The sequence below is a fragment of the Aphis gossypii genome, chromosome 2, assembly GCF_020184175.1.
Source record: "Aphis gossypii isolate Hap1 chromosome 2, ASM2018417v2, whole genome shotgun sequence".
Classification (NCBI taxonomy): domain Eukaryota; kingdom Metazoa; phylum Arthropoda; class Insecta; order Hemiptera; family Aphididae; genus Aphis; species Aphis gossypii.
The window spans coordinates 49,553,304-49,575,539 of NC_065531.1; the positions used below are offsets into that span (position 1 = coordinate 49,553,304).

Sequence of the window (22,236 nt, forward strand, 5' to 3'; positions counted from 1 at the left end):
TTAAAATACTGTAAAATTTAATAGGTATTATGCAACTTAAACATAAAAAATATTAAAACGTTATTGTACGTACCCAGTGGAGTTAAGGCTAAATACTACGATACCATTCAATGTTTCGTGGAAATGGCCTATTCACGTCGATTTTTTATAGTCCGTAATAATCAACTCAAAATATGAATAACATTTTTTAAAAAAATACTAAAAGTTGTGTTTATGTGTTAAAAAAATCATTAAAAGGTAAGGACTACAACATGTATAATATTATAAAGAATTAATCCCTACTTAAACAGTTAAAATTTGTAAAACAACTATTATTTTTATTATTATTTCTATTATCCACCGATTAAAAATAAAAATGAATAAATCAACATAGGTATTTATTTTTTATACTAATTTAAACTAACAACATCAATATAATTTTCACAAAATTACGAGAACACCTTTAAAAATCCCGATAAAATGTTATTAGGTATGTTATATTATATTATTATTGTACATTATTTTATATTTATTATTTTACACCGTTATGGTTCTTACAATATTTTATCGTGCAAAGTATCATACTTTAAATAGGAACATATTTTAAACAGATATATCACAAATATTAATTACAATAAACATAAACTTGAAAATAGAATGTTTAATTTATTATTATTATTATTATTCTATTTAAAAGAAATTTAACATTATTCACTTTGCCACCACCCACCGGGCACCGAGGTGAAAGACAATCAGATTTGAGAACCTTTACCTAACATTTTAGTAATATTGTAAAAATGTGAAGTATATAGAATATATCTAGTATGTTGGCTGACTAATTTAAATAAAAATAATAATAATAGTAATTATATTTATTTATTCTAACAACAACAATAATTACAATAAGTTATGTTAACAGTATAGTTGTAGACTTGTAATCGATAGCTACTACTGTCTACTCCTCTCGCTACAAGGCAAAACATGCATTACTGTGTGGATTGTGGAAGTAAGAATTCAATGTTATAAATATAATTGATTGATAAACTTACGTATATAAAATTAATATTTTACTCAAACTAATTTCTATTATATGAATAACAGATAAATGGTAATAAGTATAGATTAAATCAGAGAGAATAATCGTGAAGCAGAAATTAATCTAACATACAATATCATATAGGTACAAGAAAAAGTAAGAATTAATTATTAAATCATAATGTGAAAATGCATGCCAATACTTATATTGTCTTAGAACTACATTATACCTACTATACCCACCTACTATTATAAATAATGGCAGAAACAATTTTTTTTAAAAAAAATTTAGATAATGAAAGTTATAGGAATTAATTTTAAATTGAATACAAAAAAAGGCGGTCAAGTGAATAACGGTCTACAGTATAGTGGGTCACTATTACAAAATTACTTGCAAATTTTCGCGATTTTGACATATTTATTTTCGTAAAAATTTGAACTATAAACACTTATAAAAAAAAATGTGACTACGATTTTTTATTTCATTTTAACTACAATAAGAACAACTCATATGGAATCTTGTATTAAATTTTCAAATTTTTTTATCGACACTAGATACAAAAAATTCGAATTACTTTTGACCTCCATAGACCATAATGCACCAAGGATATTCACTTTGCCAACGGAAACCAGTAAACCACCCCCAAAGTTTGAAATTGAAGCAGTGTCGGTCTGGCTTATGTTTAGGCCCCCAATACAGTAATTTACAAGGGCCCTCTAACAAAAACAAACAAAGGTTTCTTACATTTATAATATTTATTAACATACAACGTAAAGGTAATAATTACATTTTCCGTGTACCTACCTACATTTAATATGAAATTAAAATTTTTTATCATTAAATAATTAAATAAAATACACAAATTTAAAATAATACTTTTAATACTTTTTAATAATATTATTATATACCTACCAAGTAAATAAATAATATATTAAATACTAATATTTATAATCAATGGTTCAATGTTTACAAATTAATTCTGGAATCTGAGTCCGGAATCGCATGTTAACTTAAAAAAGCGGGCAAGTGAGTACCGCTCTGCTGTACATTAGGTGCCGTATGGATCATTATTATATATTATAGGAATGTTAAATTTGAATCCAATGATAGTTATCATTGTATACGAAAAACGATTCTGAACGAAGATGATTTGTCAGCCTAGGATATAATTTCTAGTGGTTGGTGAAAAAGGTGGTTTATGTTTTAATGGCCTGAATACAACAAAATTTAAGTTCTTTTATAATAATTGTAAGCTAAACTTATGAAAAACCTTGTATTAAATTTTCAACTATTAGCTACTTATACAAACATTTTTATGAAATATACCTACAAAATAATTTGCAAGTATTCATAGTTTTGACGAATTTTTGTCAATATTTGAACTTCAAATGCTAATAAAAAAAAATTGTGCCTATGTATTCTTATAATTTTTTAATCACTATAATAATAACTTATAAGGAACTTTGCATTAAATTTTCAAGTATTTTGATAGGGCCAAAAAGATTTTATCGACACATAAAAAAACAATTTTCAGAAAAATTGAAAATTTCAGTTGTCTATAAATAGCTCAAAAAAAGTCAAAATATTTTGAAAATTAAATCACGTAAAGAAAACGCGAATCTTAATAACTGGTAAAATTTTCAAGTATCTACGACTTATACTTTTTGAATAATAACAAATATTTAAAATCGTTTGAGGATAAATCGTTATCGTTACGCTATTTCGTTAAAATTTAAAATTCAAACGCACTTAAAATTTTTCCTATAACGATGCATCGAGTTTTCTCTATAGATACTTGAAGGTAAACTTATGGAAAACTTAGTGTTGTATTTTTAATCCTTAGTTATAAACACAAAAAATTTTATGATTTTTCAACTTCAAATAATTTGCAAATATTCATGCTTTTGACGAATTTTTGTAAATATTTGAACTTCAAATGCTAATAAAAAAAAATTGTGCCTATGTATTCTTATAATTTTTTAATCACTATAAGAATAACATATGAGGAACTTTGTATAAAATTTTCAAGTATTTTGATACGGCCAAAAAAATTTTATCGACACTTCAAAAAAAAATTTTCAGAAAAATTAAAAATTTAAGTTGTCTATAAATAGCTCAAAAAAACTCAAAATATTTTGAAAATTAAATCAAGTAAATAAAATGCCAATCTAAATAACTGGTAAAATTTCCAAGTATCTACGACTTATACTTTTTGAATTATAACAAATATCAAAAATCGTTTGAGGCTAAACCGTTATTTAACGCGGTTTTGTAAAAATTTAAATTTCAAACACTCATAAAAATTTTTTGTCTGAATCCGGTAGAGTTTTTTTTACAGATATTTGAAGAAAAATGTATGGAAAACCTTGTACCAAATTTTCAAAACTTAGTTATAAAAGAAAAAAATTTTATGATTTTTCAACTTCAAAATTACTTGCAAATTTTCGCGTTTTCGACAGATTTCGTAAAAATTTGAACTATAAACTCTTATAAAAAAAAATTGTGACTAACGATTTTTAATTTTTTTAGCTACAATAAAAACAACTCATAAGGAACCTTGTATTAAATTTTCAAAACTTTTTGGTCATCCAAAAATTTTTTATCGACACTTTATAAAAAATTTCTCAAAAAAATCGAAAATTTCAGTGGTCTATAAATAAGTCAAAAAAAGTCAAAATTTTTTGAAAATTTAACTATATACGGATACTACTGACATTAACATTTGGTGAAAATTTCAAGTATTTTCAGTGATTAGTTTTTGAATTACAACCATAAAAAAAATCGATTTGGTCGAAAACTGGTTTTGCGTAAAAATTGCCGTTTTTCCGTAATTTTTTTTTTGTTTTTCTCGATTTTTTTAAAAACTGTTGGAAAATGTTAACTTTTTACCTCTATAATGCACCAAGGATATTCACTTTTACATCGGAAACCACCCCCATAGTTTGAAATTGAAGCATTATTTCGACTAGTTATGCTGTACACAGACACAAAAAAAAAACACACACATCATTATAAAATCAATACATTCATCACTTCGTTCAGAATCTAAAAGAGTTGTATACATGTATGATTTGTATAATAATTATGTTAATGTATATACATATTATATAATAAATGTGTGACATAACATTTTTTTAAGTGTTTTTTAAACTTGAAAAATTATGTAAAATTAATTTTTTTTTAATTTTTTTTTGTAATAATTACAAGAAACTGAATTTAAAAACTCTTATCTGGCAATTAAAAATCTGATGATATAAGTTAATATATTTTTCGATTTCGTTCATTTTTTTCTCATATCGTGTAATTAAAGGTCTTGTGTCTGTAATCTGCATTAAAATATAAGTATTTATTTGTAATTATGTTATGACATCAATAAGCATACAATATGCATAAATATTTAGATATAATGACGAAAATTATTTATTAAACTTTGCGTGGAAGGACTCGCGTGCATTTGTAGTTCTTTGATGGGAAATCATATCCAAAGCCCAAATATGAAGCGGAAAAAGTTCCTCGTTGGAAATATCTACCAAATAGTCAATATATTCTTAAATAACGTTTTTTTCTGGGATAGTTGACGTAAAAATGTAAAATCAAAAATTGGTCTTCATGTTATAAAAATAAAATATAAATATTAAGTATAGGTACTGTCAAATTTATATAAGTCGTTCAGTCTTTATAGATATTATAGCTGAATTAGAGTAGTTATTACGTCGATATTAAAAATGCGCCGCACGATTTTATTCGTGTTTTTTTTTTAATGTAAAAAAGTTGTCAAATTGCGAGTTTAACAAACTACCACCAAAGAACAAACCTACAACTAGATTGTCTATTTATCATTTCACTATAGTTAGTAATTAGTATTATTATTATTAGTTATAGTTATTATTCATTACTATATAATGTGAATCCAACATGCTGTTAGTTTGATGGACAATACACGTTTATTAATTATTGGTATATTTTATTGTTTGAGTATATTTGCATGTGCATATATCTTAACCTCGACTTTAGATTAGTTAGATTGAGTCAGATCATTTGATCACATACAAATTGGTATCAATTTATTGGTAGGTACATCGCATTGTGAATAAAATCTTACTTACCCAAAAAATTTTGGCTTTTTTCAAATTTATTTTATTATTTGTAGGTATTTAAAATTTTTTACTTTTTTGATTAATTATTTATTTATTAACAATAGGAATAATAAGAATAGCCCAAAAATATATAATATGTACGTATAGATAGAAGATACACAATATAAAATTAATTAAGTAAATATTTGGCAGTGTTCGTGTTTTCGTGAATTTATAACTTATGTTGATAAAATTGTTGTTTATTTTCAAAAATTTTTAAAATTTAATTTGAGCTAGGTTAAATATAATATAGTCAACATCAACATTTTTTATAACTTATAAGGTTTTGAAGTTCACATTTTAAAGTACCCAACTACATATATGAAAAATATATATTTTTCATTATACTCGTATGATTTTATTATTATTATTTTTTTATTCGATAAATATCGCAGACATTTGCAATATTCACACAGTTCATAGTAAAAGCAGGTAACACGATTCCACTGAGTAGGTATCTAAGATATGTATCACATAATTTTATTTCGTTTTATTTTCCGAGTGACGAGTGACCACTGAATTCATAGAGTTATTATTATCGAGTTGAATATTGCTGGTAATGTGATCATGATTTGTGGTATAATTATTACATAATATTATATTATTCATACTGTATGTTATCGAAAGTGGTATGTGTGTATAAGCAATTCACAGCAAAGTATATCGTACTCGTGGACTAATTCACTGACTGATTAAAAATCTACAATCAAAACTGTATGTAGCTACAAACAAAACTTTTTTAAGGTATCTTTGTATTAAAAATCTAATAGGTATATATAGAGAACAGGAAACTGCAGCTAGTTGGCCATTATAAAGAGTGTATATTATTAAATACCTATCTAAAAAATATATAATATTATGTATAATTATTATAATAGATATAATTGGCACTGTATGCAATATTGCAACCGGTAATGGGCACTGGGCAATGGCATGCAGTAAACTTGATATTATTCAGACTAGTCTAATATTTTATTAAAATATTCCAAATCCGATAATCATTATTAGACTCATGTCATTTGCGGGTCAATTAAAGAAGCTAACCACCACAGATGTGCCAATACTGGAGTTTAATCATGAAAGAAAAATCTATTTTAAAAATAAAGCTAGCAAACTTTAGTAACTTGCATTGAACTCTTCCGAATTGATAAAAAGATGTAATCACCAAAATGTTTCTGAGGATAAACCCTTCATCTAAAATAGATTTGACGGGGTATGGTCGAATTGCACTTATCTTAGTCGAATTACACTTGGGTTTAAAAAAGGTAATGGTCGAACTGCACTCGGGTAAAAAGCAGGTAGTAGTCGAATTGCACTTGGGCTCAAAAAAAGTATTTCAACCAAATTATCATACATTTGAAGGAGTTAAACATTTAGTAAACATTCATTTTCCTTCCCACTTACAGGCTTAGAACTGACAATGATTTTAATCATTGGCGTGGTTAAAAATGATTGTTTTATACATCACATTATGTTAATTATATATTTATACATTATAATTATTCTTATATATTATATTATTATACATTATATTATATTATATTATACATTTTTACTGTAGCATTCGTAAACATAAGATTCACAATATTTTTAACGGGTTTCCACGGTTTTTCCATTTTAACTCTTTTTTTGAATGAGTGCAGTTCGATTACTACCTAATTTTTAACCGAGTGCAGTTCAACTATTACCTTTTTTCAACCCAAGTGCAATTCGACCATTTCTTTTTAGGTAATAAGTGCAATTCGACTATCCCGATTTGACGAATGCACAGTATAAATACTTTAAAGTACAATATAAAATACTTTTTAAGTGCCTTATAACAAATATTAACAGTATGCAGATTGGGATTAAGTCTGGGGAATAGCCTAGGACCTAGGTAATAAAGTCTAGGTCAAAAACTGAACCGTTAAGTGAAAAAATAGGATTATTACCATTGGTGTACGTAAATTTAAATGAAATGAGTTCCTGGTATGAACAAAAGTCATGGAATGACATCTAGAAATCTTGAACGATAGACCTAATTTTTAATATAAATTTATTATTCAAGTATATACATTATATATGCATGTATGATATATTTAATATTATCATAACAATTAATATTATATAATTTAATATTTAAGCCATTTTTCATTTTTATAATATGTACAAGGTACCTAGTTACATTGTAACAATATAATATTTATATGTATAGATTATTTTTCCAAGTGCAGGTCAAACTGTAGACGCAATAGCAACACCATTTGTGGGAATCATGGTTGACAAATTTGGAAAAAAGAAAAATTGGGTGCTATTAGGTAAATATTACTACCTATATGTATATGATATAAGCGAGTATAATTTAAATGTATTTTTGTTAATCATTTTTATAATGAAATTTCATTACACAAGTAAGAACTAATTACCCATTCACACAATATTTCCAGGCACTGTGATGGAAGCCATAAGTTTTCCGTTAATATATTACGTTTGGAATCTATCGATTTTTGTAACTACTTTGATATATATTTGCGCAAAATTAACATTCCAAATGGCCTGGGCTCTTGTTCAAATTTCTCATTTGTCTTTAATACCAGAGCTAACTGATTTGTCTTTGGAGAGAGGCAAATTAACTTCTATAAGGTGTGTTTGATATAGTTTATTATATAATTTTTTCATTCTTGTTTTATAAAATGTTTATAATGAAGTATGAACAAAATCATCCGTTATATATATTACGATATTTTTGTATATATTCACCCAATAAGTAAAAAAATAGTATTATTTTTAATTATTTGTGTATGATTTGTAATATGTAAGTACCTATCTAGGTATCATTATAGTGCCTATACGTTATATCTAAATGAAATTATTTTGTGTTTTTAGATATGTATTCACTGTGTCCACAAATATTTTAATGTTCATAATTCCTTGGTTAGTGTTTAGAGGTGTACGGAATAACGGAAATATGGGTAGTCTCATTGGTCCTAACGACTCAGAAAAATTTCAAGTTAGTTTTAAAATATAATATCGAAGATCTACTAGTTATACCTATATATGGCTAGCTATATATTATAATTCTATTTACTCATAATTTATAAATTATAATTAAAAAATATAATAATATTTAATATAATAACTATTATATAATATTATGTAAGTGTTTATTAATTTATTTATGTATTTACTTATGTAATTTATAATGTCGTGTATAGATGTTAGCATTAATTGCTACTACAATTGGAGTGTTTTCTGCGTTTATTTTCCACGGGCTATTGAAAAGTCCACGAAATACCAATAAGAAATTGATGTACAGGCAGAATCGACAGATAAATTTTGATAAAATATTACAATTTTGTAAAAACGTTCATCTATATCAAGTGGCTATAGTGTTTACGACTTGTAAGCTGTTGATAAATATAGCTCTGATCTATATACCACTATTTATCAACGAATCGGCTATTAACGAATCTGGTACCATTGCTAGCATACCGTTGGTGGCGTATATTTCTTCTTTGATCACATCTATTGGCGTGGAATACATTAAACCATATTTTAAATCTGATAAAGTAAGTTTGATTAGTATTTTTATACTTCGACAAGAATATGTCATTCTAATAATTTATTAGCTACCTATATACTTACTAACCTAACTATACTATAACATATATTATTATATATAAATAAACTTATAAACAATATTAATCTTACAAAAAAAAAAAATGTATAAAAATAAAAATTAATTTTGTAAATATGATTAAAGTTGAATTAATTAATTAAAATTATTGTATAAATTATTGAGTAAATTACGGAAGGTTTTAGGTTAGTAGGTATTTATTGTTTTATTTTTATTAATTAAAATATTATATTAAATTATAATATTTTTTATAAAAATGCTTTCATTGATTCCTGTTTAGATTTAAGTAAAACATTTTCATTATTTATACGCAGTAAATTAATTTAATTTTACTTTTGGAAGAGTAAAGCAAATAGTTTTTGATTTTTTCAAAAAACGGTCTTTCTCTGGAACATTTAGATATTGGCAAAATATTCAGTACAGTACAATCGTAATGCAATTTTAATATTGGAAAAGAAACTATCCAGCTTTTTGTTTCTCGGAATTGTTAATAAATTTTGTGTTTGGCTTGGTTTGGTGTATTTCAACTGATTTGAAATGCATATATGACTATATGTGCCGTTTACATTATCGTGATCACTAATAGTTTATTTCTTTTAATACATTCTTTTAAAAAAATTGAACCTTTAAAATCTTGCACCCAGGAATAGATATCCCCTTCTCTGTCTCTCTGTAATTCGGCTCTGGTTAGATAATCTTGAAAAATCACTTACTCACACCATGTTACAGTTGTTTTTATTTCTCAGGACACCCAAAGTTGTTAAATTAGGTAAAACTACTTTTTAGGTTTAAAAATGTAAAACAATTAGAATAGTTGGATGTAGGATTAATGATTTGGATGACTTAGATCTAGGCGGATATTTAAATAAGAAGTGCATTAATGTATAAAATGTCCTGGGGCCCCCTGCGTTCGCCCGGTAACCGGGTGGACCAAACCGACACTGAATTGAAGCATTATTTGGACTATAGTTATATGCTGTACACAGACACACACACACAAAATGTATTTTAAATTTTAAAATTATTTTAGAGTTTAATAATTTTAACTACCTTTATTTAATGAATATAGGTCATAATATAACATAATATGCCGAAAAAAATGTCAAAAAAGGTTGATAACTTTACTGTTTTATACTTTTATGTTTATGTGAATAAACTATAATAAATATACTTACGTTAAAAGTTTTAAGTATGCGGAAATAATACTTTTAAATTATAATAAAATTGCTAAAATTACTATCCCGAATTTAAATATACCTATTTTTATATTACCTAACTATTGAACTTTGAATTAATAATAACAACTTGTACTATAGGTATTCTTGATTCTTGTACTACATTTCCAAATCTTATTGAGGAATACTACAATTTTTATAAATATTCAAAATCTTAATAAATTCTGTCTAAAATCTAAATTTAATTGTTATTTTTCAATTATAAAATGAAAAAAAAATGAGAAGAATCTTGTACCATTAAATTTTCAAAGCAAAGAAACAAAATAAAAGTTTTTATGAATTTTAACTACAAAATAGTTTGCATTTTTTTCCGTACACAGATATAAGAATAACTTTTGAGAGAACTTGAATTAAATTTTCAAGCATTTCTACTCATCTAATAATTTATATCGACATTTAAAAAAACAAAAAGAGTGGTCATGTGAGTACGTAACACTCTGCTGGATAGATAGTACCTAGGTCACTATAAAGGATCTGTACCATTTTAATCCAATGAAAAGTATCATTGTATACGAAATAACGATTCTGAACGGAGATGACTCTTCAGCCTAGAATATATTGTAAAGACTTAAAAATAACTATAATATTATTATAGCCCTATTATAATAGCCCATAGGTAACAAAATGAAAAACAACAATATTAATATGTGAATAAATATTATTGTAGCGCTATCTGGTGGTACTGGTAAAATCAGTAAGTTAGGCAAAACCCGTTCAATACGAGCGGTATCATTCGTGTATCAAACACTCGCACTATCACATTATCTTTTTTACGAAGGTATACAGCGCGGACTCAGATAGTACAATATTTTGTTAAACAATTACACTCTGTACATATCTATCTCTCACTGGGATAATATTTTGTGACACAAATGAAATAACGTTTTTCTCAGTCCGCCGCGCGCCGGTAAAACTATAGTGACCAAAGTGAGAATCATGATTAATGATAGTTATTATCTATAGCCGTGAAAAAGTCTGTACGCCGTCGCGATAATAATTTATTAAAATGCTCGATAGTAAGTATAATATACAGTGTAATAGTGCAGTTTATACTAGACGGATTTGAGCCATTTTGAGGTCTAAAGGTTAGCGTTGTTGTGTGATTGCGATAAGTCGGATGAAAAAAAAAAATGACAATATTACGTGCCCGCTGTTGCAGTCGTAGTGATAGTGAAATCGCGAACACGATAAAACTTACGAGTCATGATTCACCAACAATACGAAATCGTTCGGTAGTCAACGGTCGGTCTAATCGATATTGGATGTATTGGTAATCCGCTCTTCGGTGAGTTCATTTCGGATTTCGTATTTACGATTACGACCAGTAGTTGATCTCTATTCTCCGGGGACGATTAAACTCCAGCATCTGGTGATTATGATTAAACAGTAAACACGGTTACGGTTTTATCACCGGTCAAAATAAAAACATATGGTTATTGTATCTATTCTGTGATAATAAATAGTCTTCAAGACGGCGCGATTTATAAACATTGCACGTTATGTTTATAAATAGCCAGGTAAACACTATCTCACTGAAACATGACATAACCTGAGGGGGGCACATTGGCATAACAGTGTATTTGAAATTATCGTCTGGAGATAGGTCTTATAATTCCATGATATTATTTTATTATCGTGGCGTCCCCGTGGCATACACGTTAGTCGTCAACATATATTCGATATCTGTAGATCATAGTCCGAATAGTATTAGTCCAGTCCTTATTCAGTATTTAGGTAACGGCTAAAATTGTGTTATACAATCTATAAACGGATTTTTGCAACGTTACTTCACATTGTTTTACGTTTTCGCTGAAAAATAATATTTGCCTCTCTGGTAAGTGTACCTTCTACCTACCCCTCGTCGATCACTATATTAGGTAAGTACCTAACACCAACCACATGCTTTCCACCATATACATAATATGAATTGACCGCACTATTGTGGAGTGCAGTTATCTTACATGCATTACATTTTTGTGTAGAGAATGTCCAGTTACTTTAATCATAACTCCAAGGTTGAAAATTTCTCTGGCGATATGCACAGTTACAGTGAATCCGGCTACAACACTTCACATAATAATAGAGTTAAATACTCTGACAAAAACCGTATGACTCAATTTCCGCCACTGTTGGAAACAGATTTATCAGAATGTCCGCGGTCATTGGACAAACCATCATGCTCTTCGCAACAAGAATCCACATACACGGAATGTAACTTTGCTGTTTATGATATGAAAGCACAGCCAGGTTATAGGCTCCAGCTCCGTGGTAAAAATTTCAAGCAATATTCTCATAAAGAGAAAAAAGTGGACTTGTCAAAAAAAATAGCGGTAAGTTATTACTGCAAATTGTAGCTTAACTAAAAAATTATTCTCTACTAATATTAATTAATTTAATTGTTGTTAGGAGATAAAATTGAACAATAATAAATCTCCCGTTGCCAAAGTCAATGAAATTATGTTGTTAAAAAAACAAACAGTAGAATATAAGTGGGTTTCCTTAGAAGGGCATGGACATAGTCCAATTTTTACTATTGTTGCCAAAACTGGTGAAATATCTGGTAAAAAATTTATTTATTTACAATAAATGTACAATTTATTTAATATTAACAATAAAAATCAATGATATTAGCTTTGGGAGAAGGTTCATCAAAAAAAGAAGCAAAACAAAATGCTGCTATTGCTTTATTGGATAAATTAGATGACAATGATGGAAACAACACCATAACATCTACCACTTCAAGTATTACACTTACACAAGATGAATATGACTCATCAAAGTATAGGTATAAGCTTATGCAAAAATAATATAAAAATAGTATAATATTATTAGATGAAATAGTTAATGTTTTATTGGCTTTCAGTGATGAGAAAATTGTAGATGAAATATCAAAAATAAATCCTATTGGTATGCTGCAGGAGTTGTGCATGGCTCGTCATTGGGTGTTACCTAACTATGAGTTTCCACGTGACGAACACAATGACACATATAAAACTTGGTATTCCGTGATATGTTCCCTTAAGGACTTAAGATCTGTTGGTAAGTAACTTGTACGAAATAAGTAGACAATTGTAACAACTTTTACACAAGTATATATTATTTTAATTATGTATTATATTACGTTACATATAACATTTAAAATAAAAAATATCAAACCTAATCATTAAGTTAAAAATATTTGTAAAAAAAAAAATAAATTATAATTAAAATAAACTGCTCTTGTGATCTATTATCATAATTCATAACATTAAACTAAGAAAAAAATCTTAAATATCAAAACTTAATAGACCCAAATAACTTGTTTAACTAATTGTTATAGTACGGTTATTGATTTAATATGTTTTTTGTAAAAATATAATATCTATTCATTTTAACAAATTTTATTATATCTATATAATATTTAGAATACTTCATCATTTTACAATTTAGTTATTTTTTTTTTCCAAAAAAAAAGTAAAATTTTAGTCTTGTCATTTTGTGTTTGTGAGTCATGTGGATTATATGATTTAACTGTAGTTCTCTGTATCTATTGTTATTTATTTATTATTTAAGTTAACTTTTCAACTATAATTTATTCCTATCGACCTTTCATTCATAATGAAAATGGGTGATGTCTCGGTTGTTCAGTCTTTTGGGAAGTATGATGTTTAATAGTTGTATACAGTTTTTAAATTTAAAACAGAAAACATAAATAGTAAAATTCTCAATTCTTCATTGTATTGTTACTAATGATAACATTGAAATCACTTATATAAATTACTCTTTAGAATTCATAGTTCAAAAAATTGATAATCATCACTCTCTTTTTGATATTTTTTCTAAGTTTACCAATCCAACATTTAATTCTTTTTTTCAAAGTCCTTTTGAATATAGCATTATTAGATGTGATTTTAATGAAATCTCACATTTCCTCTCTATTACTAATTTTGATAAGAAGAATTTGTAAAAAGAAAAAAAACTTTAAATTTATTTGTCCCTTCATCCAAAATTGTCAACAACCATTCTCCAGTATAGCCAAACCTTAAGAATTTTATTATCAAAAAAAAAATTAGCCGATAAGAAATTTAAGTTTTACTCTTTGCATGTAATTTATTTAAAATTTTTATTTTTAAGTGCTATTCTTATCATATATCTGATATCAAATATAATATTCAAACTAATACTAAACCTTTAGGAATTATGTTAAATCATTAAAAATAACTGATTGTAATGTAAAATACAATGATATAACATCAATAATTATTCAAGAAAAAGCTCAGTTTTTGTAGTTATTTTTAAGTGTTTTTGAATCTAATTCAATTAATTTGATAGAACTTAACCAACTTTCAACAATCTCTTTTAATATTAATCTTAACTTATATTCTTGGTTTATTGATAAAAGTAAAATTTATAAGTATTTAAATTCATTTGATACTTACTCCATTATGTGTAGATCTAGATGGTATATCCTCAACTTTTCATAAACATAATTTCACTAATTGTAGACCAATCTCTAAAAACTTATCTCTCCTTATATTTATCTTAATCTACGTGGCTTTAGACCAAAAATGTCAATTTCTATAAATTTTGCTTTATCAATCTAAAATGTTAACTTTTTTAATAAACATGTTCAAATTAATTCCATTTACACAGACTTCCAAAAAGTATTTGATAAGGTTAATGAATAATGACAAATTACTTCTCGCAAAATTAACTTTTTTTGGTTTCAGTGGACAATTTTTTAAATTGGATAGAATCATATCTTACTTGTCGTCATAAGCGTACGGACGGGTAGGGCTGATTGAGCTTTAGCTCCACCTGAGCTTTTTTTTTTATACGTGAGTGGGTACTTGGTACTAAGAAAGTAATAAGGCATTAAAGTCTTAAAAAATTTATAGTAAAATAAATCAAAGTCATAGATATTTACACAATTAAAGATATACTGGTTGCCTATTGAGATGTTAAAATTTTAAATCAATAATAATGAATTGTATATTGTGTGAAATAATGAAAACATGATTGTTTACATTTTCCAGTCACCAAAAAAGGGTTATTTGAAGTCTGTATTGAAAATTCCTATAATTGTTGTCTTGGGTCGCCATTACAGGGGGAAGGGGTTGTCCGATTAAATTTAGCTTTTTTATACCCGATTCAGAAATCTGCGCATACCTATTGCCTATGCTTAACATCAGTAAATGTTTTATCAGAACTTTCAAGAATCAATTCCATCAGAAATCTAGAAATTTTACTTGAATGCAATATGACTTTTTTATCTAATATAAATTTACTTACTAATAAAGCTTTCGAAATGTTAGGTTTTATTACTTTTATTTACAAAAACACTAAACAATTCAAAAATATAAACTTTGAAAAATATTATATTTCTCACTTATCGGGTCTTACTTAGAACTTGGATTAATAGTTTATTCACCAAATTATACTATTAATATTATTAGTCAAGGAAAAAAATATTTAATATAATTATTATTATTTCAATGTACTTCAAATATGTTGTACTGTCTAAATATTATTTGTCATGAAATTATATTATTATTATTGTACAATGTTATTTTAAAGAGTTCTTATTGTTTATAAATAAATAAATATAATAAAAATATATATATTTTTTTTTGTATAGGTGAAGGAAAAACCAAGCAAGCAGCTAAAAGAGAAGCTGCTCAAATGATGTTAAACCAAATAAAAAATGTTCCTCCACAGAAGAACTCTGAGTATCCATTGCCTGCTCATTTTATGCTGAGAGACACTGTGGAAAGTAATGGTTTGGATTATACACATGCTGTGAGTTCTTTGGAGATATTCCTTAACCGTTTAAAACAATCTCAAAAGCAAAGTTTAAGCAAACTAAGGGTAATATAATATACAATTTATTTTTTTCATGCTATATACATTTATTTATATTTTTTTTAATTTCATGCAGAATACACAATCTACAATTAAACTAAAACATAATCCAATGGATTTTTTAAGTGAAATTGGAAAAGAAGAAAATTTTAGTCTTACATACATAATGATAAAAAAGGATCCATGTAAGAGATGATTTCAAGTAATAATGATCATTTTTTATTTGTTACTCTTTATTTTTTCAGCTGATGTTGGAATAGTAGTGCAATTAGCTGTCACTCCTATTTTGTTCTTTGTGGGTACTGGTAAGACCGTGCAAGAAGCTCAAGAAATGGCTGCCTATGTTGCTCTATTATATATAAAACTTTTGTTAGAGCAGTAGAACAATCACAACACTAGTTGACATAATGATGTTACTTACTTAATACAGTTAGTTGAGTTTAAAAATACATATGATATTAAATAATAATGGTATTCATTTTTGTAATTTCCTACACAATATGGTCCCCTGATTTCTATAACTTAAATTTAAGAGGATTTAAAGTATTTATTTATTGTGTGATTATATTTTGTAATTTACATACACACCCATTTTTTGTTTGTTTACACTTTTCCTTTCTTATATTAACTTAATTAATAATCATGATTTGATGTAATATATTGTAAGTGTTAACATTAAAATATTGTATTATAATGTATTTTATGTAATGCCACATATTATAATAAAACTATATGTGAAACTAAAATAGTATCCCAAGTCTCCTTAGTAATTTCCCACAATATTATATTTTATGTTCATCATTATATGAAACAATATTCACTGTACACATCAATGACAATTTGTTGTATTTTATTTTACAAAATTGTTTGCTATAGTTTTTAAGATAATTATAGTCTTTTTCATATGATATTATATAAAAGTACACAGTAGTCTTGTTAATAGATTGACACATATTATAAAACCATAGTATTTTTGAATTATTGAACATATCAAATGCATTTTAATTTAAAATTCAAAGTATTCGTTGAAGTATAAGTAATAAATATGTTATAAGTCAATTGTTAAATTAATTATGTAAACAATAATAAAAATAAATCACTTCAAGTCAATTGTTAAGTTAAATAATATGTATATTTATGTGCTTATGAGGGCGGTGTAATTTAAAATTGAATATATCTTCTTGTTGCATACATATTATAAATTATTATAATTTAGTAAAATGAATGAGTTTGCGACCCACGCTATATGTATTGCTGCACAAATCAAATTTTTACGAAATTTATGATATTAGTTTTATCTACTATAAAAAAAAAAAACTATAAAGTATATCAAAGTTATAACCATTGTCATAAACACAAAAAAATGTTTAAAAATATATTTAATTTAAACACTTACACGTAAAACATACTCCACCGTTTCGACTTTTACTCTATGACGTCATACCCATATTTTCAATTCGTTAAATCTAAGCAACCTTAATCTTTTCCCATGCCATGGGTTTGCCATTTCTAACCTTTATGATTCGAACTTTGATTAATTTGTTATTTAATATTTGGTGTAACGGTGTTCAAAAATTAAAAATTTTCATTTTTTTATATAATAAGTATAACAACTGACTTATTTTATTTATTTATTTATTTTTTATTATTATTCTTTTTTTAACAATTTAAACTCTTTAAAATCAAAATTATATTCATTATAACTTAAAAATGTTATATTTTATTTTTTATTTTCATAGTATTTTTACTACTTATAATATTTGTTACTTAATTAGCTCTGGACGTACTAATTAGTATTACTAATTCAGTAATACTTATCGAGGCCTATATAGCTATGATAAAATTGTTATCGACCATCGACGATAACTTGTAGTGCTATATATAACTTATTATTCGTACCGACGGCAGTTTGCTAAAAATCTCTTGTTAATCGCAACAACGTTCGTTCTGTAATAGAACTTTTATTACCTAATTCTATTTATGAACAAATTGTGAAAAATGCTCTAAAAACTAAGAAAATACTTACAAAAATGCAAAAAAAATTATTTTATATTAAAATAATCGGTATTAACGAAAACACATTTTATACTTACTGGAAAACGTTTCAAATACCAGAAAAAAGATGCATTTGCATCAAAATCGCAGCCCTAACAATAAGATATACTTAACAAATGTCTAAAAGATAATTATATATACGACCGGGTGTAAAAAACATAATTTTTTCTCGCGGAAGCAATGTTTATTCTATTTATTATATATTATACATATAACATGTGACAATCACTGGTTCACTCGTACAATACAATATCAAATTCGATAACATACACACGACAATATAATAATAATAATAATAATAATAATAATAATAATGATTTAAGTATATATTCTATTGCACGCACAATGACGTATAATAATATTATTATCATACACACTATATGAACGGCACAATAATATAATAAAATAACACGTTAAAATAATATTTATATATTAAAAAAAAATAATAATAATAATAATAATCTAGCAATTAATAAAAAATATCATGATATGTATAATAATGAAATAAATATTGGGGGAGGATCGCAGTGAGGGTTAGGTCCGGTCATGTGCTGCAGTCGTTCACGTTTGAACGTTTGCGACGGTTGTCCGAATTCGGGCTCCGGGCGTTCTCGCATCCGTCTCGGGATCCTACTCCTGCGCCGACACATCCTGCTGCGCGAGTCCTCTTGGCGGCCGCCGATTCACCACCACATATGTCGATGTTGGGTATGAACAGTCGCAGGGCGTTCGGTCCGGTCGGAAACTCGTGGGTAGCGGTGAGTTGGTCGACGGCTGCCGTCGCGGGGGCGATCCTGAGTTTGGTCACCGGGTTCATGGTTACCTCCAGCGACCGTTTGGTCACTACTTCCTGGTGCGTATCAAACGCCTTGACCAGTTGGGCTACGGAAAACCTATACGTCGAACAGAAAACGTGTCACGGTCAATAATTTATTTTTTCAAATTACAATGCATATAATATATAGGAAGGTATTATTAAAGTACATCGTATATGATATGCCTTAGTATATACAGAGGCGCATTCGGAAAATTTGCGTCCCGGGGCAACATATTTTTGGCACCCCTACCCCCTCAAAATAAAAAAAAAATGAAAAAAATACTAGTACTAGTACTTTTTTAAAATTAAAATTTAGTCAGATATTTTAAACATAAAAACCAAATACATTATGATTTGGCATTATTGCGATGTAAATTTTGGTGAATTATTGTAAGTTCTCGGAAACATATCTATGAAACGAAAAACCATAACATAAAGACCGATAACTAGTTGTTAATTTTTAGTGTTGGTAAGATCACAGCTTAAGATAGATCTAAAGCCGCGGACCGCGGTAACGGGTAAAGATCGTATGTCTAGTGTACCAAAGAGATTAGATATTAATTATTTTTACAATATCCCGAAATATCGATTTCAAAAAATCATGAATTATATTTATATTGGTAACAGTTACCAGCCAGTTAAGTTCCATCGGAGAAAAACATAAAATATAAATAAGAAGCATTTTAAGAAAATTATTATTAATGTGTGTTGTTAATATTTTAATATAAAAAAACTATGGAGAGTGATGCGAGTGACAGTGATTTGAAACAAATACAGGTCGACAAAACGTAAGTAACATTTTTTTACAATAATTTCCCGAAATATCTATTTCCAACGAAAACCGTCGTGTGTACAAATAGGTACCTACGGAGAATTGACTCAATCACAGAACCGACGAATAAGGTCCGTATCTATTCGATTTTATTCTATATTACAATAATGTATTTGTTTCGATTTTACTAAGCATTTTTTTTTGGAAATGTATTAAATATTAAATGAAAAAATACTGATTGTTCTAAAATTACTGATTATTCTACCTACGTCTACCTATTTTTAATGATATTTGGATGCAATATTGTTATCATATTTTTTGTCTGTCATTATAAATGACGTGTAGGTACTAACATCGTAATAAACAAAACTGAATTCATTTTTATTTTTGTTTTCAATATCTCTTCAATGTTTTGAAAATATAATTTTGATATATATATATATAAATAATGACCTAAACTAACCTAACCTAACCGGCACGGCGACACAGTTGAATTTTCATTATAACTTTTAATATTTATTATTTTTATTGTACACACATTAATAACAATATTTTTGTCATCATTTTGTTGGGGGTTTTTTATCAAACTGTAATCTTATATTATGACTTTTTATAATTTTTATTTTGTTTTTATGACACCCACTAACTTAACTTATTATCGTTGTACGCGTACAACATAATTTATTCGTCCTATCTGCATAGTTAAACGCTCGGAAAACAAATTAATTTTAGTTTTATTAGGTATGTAAATTGTACTTATTTTTGCACATCAACGTCGATATTAAGACCTTGACATATTCATTTACGGTTTAGCGTATGAAAAATGTTGGTTTTTTAAATTTGCATAACAATAACATTCTTAATATTAAAAATTTTTAACGTGCTCTTTATACTTATAAAAGCTTACTGGTTTCAAGTTAAAGTGCGAATTTTCAAATAAAAATGAGGATATTTAACGTGGGATGGCGGTAAAAGCGTAATTTACTTTCAATTTAAAACTCGTGTATTCTATCATATAGCTTTATACAAACGGTGTATTTAAATACCTACAGCATAAAATAAGGTATGATATGATTTTAGAAAGTAGAGTGGAAGCTCATCGACATTACGCGAAATCAATATCTAAAAATATAAATCGATTTCGCACTATTACACGTCGTCGGCTGTTTAAATAATAATTTATCACAACCGAAGTTTTTTACTCGTCTAAAAGACAATCGTAACATACCACAATACCACATACGTAACGATATCGTTAACTACGCGACATAATATATTATAATACTATATTGCAATGCACATATATTACAATAGCATTAATATAATTATTATGTTATAGAACTATATAACAATGCATTACGTCGCCATTCGTTTACATTATTTGCCATATTATTATTGATTGATTGATGGAAGGGACAAATTCGAAAGTCGAACATTATTTTGTTTTGTATAATCGCGACGTTCTGACTTTTCGTAATAATACTATAAATCAAATATTTGTATATTTTTATGTGCGACCTTAAGCGGAAAATTGATGAAATTACTGGGGGGGCTAAGTAATATAATATGCTCATTATATCTATATAGCACTACTGTACTGGAGCAGCTGTATCTTAAACTTTTTTTGGGGGGGGGGCTTAATCCCCGCAGGTCTCCTACTGATTTCCGCCTATTTGTGCGACTAATTATACAGTAAGTAGTGTGGGTATAGTACCCATGGAGGTGGGGCAGTTGAAAAAGACGAAAACCGCATAATTTTAATGGTTTATAAATTTGACGTACCTATTACCTTCTTAAATCCAACGTATTCTACTCAAATCGATTGTAAAGACATTAAAAAGATTATTAAAAATAAAAATTGAGCTAATTAATACATTTTAATAAGTATTTTAGAAAAATAATACATTATGTACCTGGTAAGAACTTATATTTTACAGAATAGATATCGAAAAACATAATATTGATAGCTGTGCTCTCAAGTAGTAAATAATTTCGCATTACTCGTTGTATTTTATCAAAGCACACGCAAAAATTAGGTTGATTGTCGAACATTTAAGTATTATTTTATCAAATCAAAATATTTGATATTAACTAATTATTAAATATATGAAAAATAATATTAAATCGTGTATGACACATGTTTTATTTTTTGTGACCTATATCGTCATTTGTCTTATAATGGCATCATTTTGATCGTGTTTTAAATTGCATGTGAATTTCTACTAACAGACCGCAAAACATTAGTCGTTAAATTTGATTCATTCCGTGGTTTATCAAACCGGCTCCCAATGTCGTACGAATGAAAATGACTTGGTGATTATATTGACCTGTGGGATGTTAATAGAGTGGATATTTCTTATGAAATAGTGCGTATAAACACGTGTTAATTTATGCGATTCCAGTACGTAGGACGCGCCTTAGCCAAAAAAATTGTGTGAAAACGGTTTTAAAGTTGTTATTTTTAAGGAAAAAAAATCATGCAAATATTATATGAAAATATAAAATATAATGTTTAAATTAATATGCATTTAATCTGTGCAAGTGTAATATACCAATACATTATTTTATTATGAAAATTGTAGTGACAACCGGATATGAAAGTCTGTTAATAGGGTTTTTTTTTATATTTACTTGTATTCTAGAACATTTTTTCGTCTAAAAAGAGCCTAATTTTTGTATTTATTATTGTTTATGCAACTTAATCTATTAATGTAACGTAGTAGATACAGTAGTCTCAGTAGGCGCTGAC

The 22,236-nt window shown here is 27.0% G+C and overlaps 2 protein-coding genes across 6 annotated transcripts in view; one reads left to right on the forward strand and one right to left on the reverse strand.

Moving 5' to 3' along the window:
- Positions 1 to 221: 221 nt before the first annotated feature.
- Positions 222 to 16,524, forward strand: LOC114119269 (uncharacterized). 5 transcript variants are annotated; one of them, XM_050199133.1, is made up of 13 exons: positions 866 to 985; positions 1,081 to 1,171; positions 7,346 to 7,448; positions 7,578 to 7,773; positions 8,017 to 8,140; positions 8,346 to 8,699; positions 11,985 to 12,332; positions 12,409 to 12,562; positions 12,634 to 12,787; positions 12,866 to 13,041; positions 15,620 to 15,849; positions 15,920 to 16,028; positions 16,089 to 16,524. In XM_050199133.1, the coding sequence occupies exons 3-13, from the start codon at positions 7,406 to 7,408 to the stop codon at positions 16,223 to 16,225; spliced, it is 2,025 nt and encodes a 674-aa protein (XP_050055090.1). In that variant the 5' UTR covers positions 866 to 985; positions 1,081 to 1,171; positions 7,346 to 7,405; the 3' UTR covers positions 16,226 to 16,524. The 5 variants fall into 5 exon arrangements, with proteins under 5 accessions (XP_050055094.1, XP_050055090.1, XP_050055091.1 ...); XM_050199134.1 differs by having other exon boundaries at positions 7,360 to 7,448; XM_050199136.1 differs by having other exon boundaries at positions 7,365 to 7,448.
- Positions 16,525 to 18,060: 1,536 nt separating this feature from the next.
- Positions 18,061 to 22,236, reverse strand: part of LOC114119268 (uncharacterized) — a 38,620-nt gene continuing 34,444 nt past the window's right edge. The window contains exon 7 of the mRNA XM_027980774.2: positions 18,061 to 18,791. Coding sequence (XP_027836575.2) covers positions 18,443 to 18,791 — 349 coding nt within the window. The 3' untranslated portion in view covers positions 18,061 to 18,442. The remainder of the gene's footprint in view (positions 18,792 to 22,236) is intronic.

Bases quoted from the DNA above. Each gene is read 5' to 3' on its own strand.
- LOC114119269 (XM_050199137.1), top strand. From the start codon at position 7,406: ATGGTTGACAAATTTGGAAAAAAGAAAAATTGGGTGCTATTAG. The intron at 12,563-12,633 runs GTAAAAAATTTA...CAATGATATTAG, and splicing joins CAAAACTGGTGAAATATCTG to CTTTGGGAGAAGGTTCATCA. The intron at 15,850-15,919 runs GTAATATAATAT...AATTTCATGCAG, and splicing joins AAAGTTTAAGCAAACTAAGG to AATACACAATCTACAATTAA.